Genomic DNA, 7,565 nt, shown 5'->3' with positions numbered 1-7,565 from the left:
TTTGTGATACTAAAAAGGTGGAAGATGAAAAGCATTCCTTTTTAGATTGTCAGGCTCTTGCCCACATCCACTCTCAATTCCCTATTATCAGTCACACTTCCAATCTTTTTGACTTATTAAGTCAACCCAACTATAACAATCTTGGAATGCTTATTTCTCTACTCCTTGATCACAGAAACAAGATTTTGAAGAATAACAATTAGACTTTCTTTCTTTTGAGATCGAAATAGTCTTAATAAATGTTAATCTCATATATATATATATATATATATATATATATATATATATATATATATATATATATTCACCATTTGATAGATATATGTATAAAAATATAAAATAGTAAATATGAGTGATTATGGGTTGAAAATTATCCGCAGTTTTGATTAACAAACTATCCCTACTTTCAATTAACTAAAATTAAAATAGATCAATAGATCAATCCTGTCCTGCAGTCCATGCTCTTTTTCGGTTTTCCGAAGGAGACTTTTGTTTTTTCATGTCTCCCCCTCAGATCCTTAATCCTGCTTTTGTCCCTCTTGCTGTTGTATTACAGTGTTGTTCCATATAAATTTATTTTCAATCTATCGAAAATAAATGTTGGGTTTGCACTATTTTATTTGAAAGGAATTTATTACAGTTCAATTAGTTTAAAAATATATATGTATTTATTTTTAATAATGTTAAAATATATATTTCATAAGATTCTGAAATTTTTTAAAAATTAGATGGATATGAACTCATCCATGTTAAATAGTTAAATTTATTTATGTTTATTAAATAGTTAAATTAATTTTATTTTTTAATAATGTTAAAAAATTAAATAATTGAATATTTTATATTAATTAAATTTCAAAAATTTCCAATCAATATAAAAAAACTAATTTTTTTTTTTTTAATAATGTTAAAATATAAATTTAAAAATATTTTGAAATATTTTGAAAATGGAATAGATATGAATTAAGTTAAATAATTAAATTAATTCATGTATATTAAATTTCAGAAATTTATAATTAATATAAAAATGAAAAAATAATATATATTAATTATATTTTAACAATTATAATATGTAGTATTACTATGTTATTTAACTCTAATTTAAAAATTGATTAACATAAATTTTGAATAATGCCAGTATAGATCCATCTTAAATACGATTTCACATGAGCGGAGAGGGATTCAATTTCTTCACTTGCAAATTTTTTTATGAGGTGATATTATCTAAATGTTTAGTATAGTTATTTTGTTTTCTTTATCACATGAGGGGAGAGGGATTCAATTTCTTCACTTGCAAATTTTTTTATGAGGTGATATTATCTAAATGTTTAGTATAGTTATTTTGTTTTCTTTATTTTTAGATTTTTAAATTTTTGTATTTTGGCGGATATGAGCAAAATTTAAACTTTGATAGACGGATATAGTTGGATATCATTACACATCATACTAGTTCGTTGTGATGACCCCGGGAAAATGTAAATATTTAAATTTCACCACGGTAAAAGACTGAATTAAGAATGACATTGGAAGACTATTTTATTGTTTGTTTAAAAAAAAAAAAGATCTTAAGAGTATTTCTTTTATTTTACATGTGCATTAAAATATTTAATAAAGAATACTCATGATAGTGTTGGCAACTCCTGGGAGGGAGTTGGCAAGGAAAGTCGGTTATTGGAACTGACTTTAACCACCTTCCCTAACTGGAAAAGTTTCCAGGGAAAAGGGGGAGGGATGGCAAAAATCTGCGCTGTAGAGACAGGCAGAGAGAGACAGAGGAAAATTAAATAGAAGACTAAGTCTGGTAAGGACCAGATAGTCAAGCACACAGTGCAACCTTGCTGAGGATAGTGATCCGGCAAGAGGAAGCTAGGGGGGAGGCTCTGGTCTCGAAGGACGAGTCTCACGGATGGGCGGATAAATAGTTATGCACAGACTTGCAGGTGATCTACTAAAGGACTTAAGGGCTGGCAGGGACCAGGTAAGTAAGACTGGAACCCTTAAATCTCTGCAAGTATCTGTAAGTCATTTGAGTTAAACTCTGTAAGTATCTGTAATACATATGAGTTATTTGTTGCTTTGAAAATACCACTGCTACTTCCTAATGATACATTAGTTAGTATTTAAGCATAGGAACCCGCGCCCTTGTTCTGGACAGAGACCCGAACAGTTAAGTTTACGGTCTCGCTGTTAAGGTAACAGGAGCAAGGATAAGATTAAACACTGGCTGTAGCAAAACTGTTAGTGATACTACTTCCCCGAATAGTTTAAAAGGGAGAGAGAGTTTTTGCCGAATTAAGGAAATTACAGGTTTGTAAAACAGGGAAACGAAGCAATAATAACAACAATTCCAGCTTATTACCAGAAAAGATCAGTATTCTCTCGAGATTAACATTGAGCCCATGACACAGAATAAATATAGAAAGGTAAAGAAGAAAACATAACCCTCCGAATCGGGTAACCCCTGTGGTACAGGTCAACCTTGCAACGAGATTATAAATAAAGAAATAATTAACATATAGTGAACATCTGGAGTACCTCGGTACACCTCTGTAATCTGCAACCTCATAAAACGAGTACCGATGTTTAAATTGTTAACAAAACAGAACTTCGAAAATAAACCAAGCAGCGTTAGGCTATTATCCACGGGATAATTTTAACAGCAAATAGCGAAACAACCGAACTATGGAACCGGTGAAAACATATTTTGGCTCTTGGTATGAGCGAAATTTCAGACTATTCACTTACACAGAGTAAACATAGGGCCGGACAACCGAGACCGCTTACTCTGCCCGTGGAGCAGCCATAGAATAACCATACGGAAACAGTAACGGGAGTTTGCGATTAAGTGCATTAGAATATACATAAACTTCTACCTTATGTAAGAAATAACCGCAGCACAAGTACTAAATAGAGACTTATATTGCAAGTTTACACAGCATTCGGGTCAACAGAACCCATACCATTCTTTGAAATAAAAGAAAACTCATAACCCAACATGAAGCAGTAGCGGAGATTTAATGTCAAACTGGTAGAAGCCGCACGACTGTAACAACTCATTATAAAAGAAAATCAAAAGGGTCTGTTGCCCAACATCTGTAGGCCGGAATACCAATAGATATGCAATTCAATATAACAGTTCAAATTACAATTAGTGAAAGATGCGAACACAGTTCCCACATCCTAGAGGATTTTCCAACCTAAAACATTGGAAGCGTTAGGGTTTTGACGGAACCCATAGCCAGCAACAGGGAAGGTATGGAGTAAGACAGTGGAGAGCCTCCCGTTGCCACCTGCGACCAACCACAGTAGGAGTAAGGTTGGGCTACGGCTAGGCGCAGGGGAGACCCTCTGCCGGCAGGCCAAAATAAGAAGTAAGAACCTTAACCAAATCCACATACCGTGTAACTGGGAGAGACGCACCTGATGTATAGTCGGGAGCACCATAGCCTTCGAAGGAGGGCCTCCTCATCTGAATCGAACCCAGAACCGGAACCGCTGTATGCACACACCACGGCAAGGATAACCATTAGCATCGCCACATGAAGGGAAATAATCGACAATCCGAGAACAAAAGAAACCAGAAGAAACGGAGCAGGTATGATAACAACTTTGACTTACCTCAAACGTTTTAGTGGAATATATATATAATGAGCAGAATGGACGCCCCGTGCAAGGATGCTCGCTCGGCGGAGAAACGAGCACTCGGTGCCAGAAGAATCCTCCAGCAGCACTCAGACTGGAACAAGGTGGCGCAGAGGATAGTAAAGAGTCGTCGAGCCTTACAGTAACCCGAACAATCGAGAAGAATAAACCATATACCATCAAAACCTCGGGAGTGACGTCTGGAGGCGTCTCCGCCCTTGGATCCACTCCGGACCATCCTCACCATTGAACAAGGCGGTAAAAGAGTTAGGCGGAAACTTAACGCCAGACCACTCCCCTTCACGTGATCGGGTCGGCGGAGTAAATGCCGCGTCCATCTGTCACTATGGAAAATGCCAGCGGACAGCCGTCCGGAGCTGCCTCGGGTTGCCAATTCTGACAACACCCAAGGTTCATATGGAGGGCCTTATTTAGGGTTGGAGCGAGATTAACAGTAATCAACCAATTCACTCATAATCCTTGTCGATTCAAAGTATACGAAATCAATAATTATCCAAGGTCACATAAACCAAATCAAGAGACGGTAAGGGATCTCACCATAAATCATATATGTAATCAATATATAATCATGTATGTAAACAATATATACACATATGTAATCAAGTCAGCGAATGGTAAGGTGTTCTTACCATAAGGCATAATAAGGCATAAATAATAAAAAAAAAAACTTTTATTAATGCGGGTTCGGGTATGTGACATTCGTAGAGTGGACTCAAAAAAAATAAAATGGTCAAACATGAACAAAATTTCAACTTTGATGACAGAAAGATAGCATTACACATCATACTCGCTGTAAAATGAGCCTCTAGGCTCAATAATTTTTTTATTTTATTTTAACCAACATAAACATTTCAACTTTTATAACTGATTGCTAAACCATACAATAAACCTCCAAACTCAATAAATTTACTGTATCTCACAAATTTCAAAGAAAAACCTATTGAAATTAACCTGATTAATTCTTGAATTGAGAATGTTAGTATTTCCATAATTTTAGTATTGCTTCTCCTCGATTGAGTAATATATAGAATCATGATGTGAATAAGCATGCATTTTCTTTAAATTTGTAATTTGTACATGATCTTATTTTCCTTTGTAAGAGTTGATAAACATTTATGGAATCTTTCATATTTAATTAATGTGTGTTTTTGATGAACCAACTTTTACATGTCTATGTGATAACCATTTTATTTAACAGCCTGACGATATCGTGGTACATAGTAATGGTATGTGCTCATATCCCACAAGTCCTTCAGAGGCATTGGGAATAGTTGCAGGGTTGGTGCTTTTAGTGGCTCAAGTCATTGCAAATGCTGCACCTGGTTGCGTTTGTTGTTGTGGTGGTCTCTACCGCTCAAGCTGCAAGAAGACAATTGCCATCATCTGTCTTGTCATTTCTTGGTATTTTTTTCATTTTTTTAAATGGAATTTTGATATTCGGAATTGATTTACAAATAATCTTATTAGTATTTTTACTATTTCAAAAATAACATTTATATTTATAATTATTTATTATTTTAAAAAAAATTACTCTAAATTCCAAGCAGTGTTTTCTGTCCAGATTTAATGAAATATATTTATTATTTTAATAAAATTACTCTAAATTCCAGGCAAGTGTCCTGAGCAGTGTCTTTCTGTCCCTGGCTAATTCTCACTCATTCTTCATTATTTGTGATTTTACAGGATTACCTTTATAGTGGCCTTTATTACACTTATGGCTGGAGCTGTTCTGAGTGGTGGACATGTAAGGACAACTGACTCGTTGGGCAATATTTCTTGTAGCTATGTAAGGCCGGGAGTTTTTGCTGGAGGGGCAGTGTTTGCCATACTAACTGTCCTCTGTGCCATAGTTTACTATCTTTTAACAGTTGAAGTGAAGAATCCAATCGAAGGAGGGCCAACTCAGAACCAAAATATTGCAATGGCACAACCACAACCACCACCATATTCTGGGCAACCTTAGTACCCAATGCTGGTTGGCAACGCCTATATATTATATAGGCTCGCTTTATATGTGAGTTGTCAGATCATAGTTTTGCCAAAAGTAAGATAAGGATGAGATGATCATGGTTCTGCCAAAAGTAAAGTAAGAATTAGTTATTCATGCTCAAAAAAATTTAACATATTTTGGCAAAACCATAACCTGACAGGTCACATTTAAAGGGAATCTGTATAATATGACTCGCCCTGTGGCTTCTTTGATTTACTCCTTTGCATGTTGAAGAGTTAATTAGGTTTCAGGAAAAAATGGACATATTAGATTGCTGGGTCTAGTGAGTTGTAGCACTGTTTATAGCTCTCGTGTTCAAGTAGATCGACATTTGGGAATAAAGTTGCAGGTCGTGTTCTAGTAGATCGACATGTGCAATATTCGTGGAGAAATGAATAAAGTTGCAGTTCGTATCATAGCCCCCAGTGTTCAATTAATGAGCATTTATTGGTAGATGAATGAATAAAATGTGCAAGAGAATGTTGATTCAGGAAAATATTAATAAAATTGTGAAAAGATACTGTTTTTAAAGGGTTATATATGTAATTGATTCAAGAGAATAATTTAATTTAATTTTTAGTTTTTTTTAAATATTATTATTTTTTATTTATTATTATTATAATATATTATTTGAATTGAGATAAATAATTGAATTAGTTATTTTATATTAAAGAGTGCCTAAAATTTAGTGGATATTGATTTTTTATGTTATTGTGTAATAAATATTAAAATTATATTTTTAAATGAAATAAGTAAATTTATGACTTATTTAACTAGGAATTGAAACGCAGTGGACATTGGTTTTTTTTAAATGTGTAATAAATATTAAAATTATATTTCTAAATGAAATAAGTAAATTTATGATTTATTTAACCTAAAAACAATGCATCCACATTAAGAAAATAATTAACTAATAATTAAAATTTAATATTATAAATATTAGGATATAATGATGAATTGTTGAATACTATTTTGCTTTGTTAGATCATGGGGTAAGGGAGGAGATCATCTTGGAGAATAAGAGTAATATTAAAAATATTATTACTTCCAAGTTAAGGATAAGTTGTAGGAAGATAAAGAGTTAGAGGGAAAGAGGAAGCTAAGATATTATAAGGAGGTGTTCAACCCCCAGCGTTGAAAACTAAAATTATCTTTATGTCTTGACTAGTTCTAAGAAGAAAATGAACATTGTCAAATAACAAGTAATTCTCATGAGCTTTGTTGAATACTATTTTTCTTTTTTAGATCATGGGGTAAGGGAGGAGATCATCTTGGAGAATAAGAGTAATATTAAAAATATTATTACTTCCAAGTTAAGGATAAGTTGTAGGAAGATAAAGAGTTAGAGGGAAAGAGGAAGCTAAGATATTATAAGGAGGTGTTCAACCCCCAGCGTTGAAAACTAAAATTATCTTTATGTCTTGACTAGTTCTAAGAAGAAAATGAACATTGTCAAATAACAATTAATTCTCATGAGCTTTAAAGTGAAACGAGGAGTTCGTCAATTCCCAAAACACCTTGGGACAAAAGATTTTGTAACCTTTGCAATATTAAGAGGATTGAAGATGAAAAGCACTTTCTCTTAGATTGCTGAGTTGTTACTCACATTTGTTCTAATTTTCAAAATCTTTGCCACACTACCAAAATTATGGTGACAGCAAAACTATGATAATTTAGGAACACTTCTCTCTTTTCCTTTTTATCATAATAATAAAATATTAAAGAATCTCAATTAATCCCTTACTCTTTTAAAGTCTAATAGACATTATCATCATTAATTAATTATACTTTAAAAAATAAAATTATTTCGAATATATTATAATAATAAGAATTAATATTAATTATTGAATATTGTTTTGAATATATTATAGGATATGATTTTTTTAAATATTAAAATTATGTTTTTAAATAAAAT

General features: G+C 32.9%; 1 protein-coding gene across 1 annotated transcript; it reads left to right on the top strand.

Moving 5' to 3' along the window:
• The first annotated feature begins 4,744 nt into the window (after positions 1 to 4,744).
• On the top strand, positions 4,745 to 5,954 carry LOC149252733 (protein VASCULATURE COMPLEXITY AND CONNECTIVITY-like). The gene is made up of 2 exons (XM_089456710.1): positions 4,745 to 5,061; positions 5,344 to 5,954. Exons 1-2 carry the CDS (start codon positions 4,889 to 4,891, stop codon positions 5,621 to 5,623), a joined length of 453 nt encoding a protein of 150 aa, XP_089312836.1. The 5' UTR covers positions 4,745 to 4,888; the 3' UTR covers positions 5,624 to 5,954.
• Positions 5,955 to 7,565: the final 1,611 nt, after the last annotated feature.

This window comes from Pinus tabuliformis, chromosome 7 (genome assembly GCF_031772625.1).
Source record: "Pinus tabuliformis cultivar Carrire ecotype Pingquan chromosome 7, CPIR1, whole genome shotgun sequence".
NCBI classification, from domain to species: Eukaryota; Viridiplantae; Streptophyta; class Pinopsida; order Pinales; family Pinaceae; genus Pinus; species Pinus tabuliformis.
The sequence above is the reverse complement of the archived record's forward strand: the minus strand, read 5'-3'. Positions and strand labels throughout refer to the sequence as shown.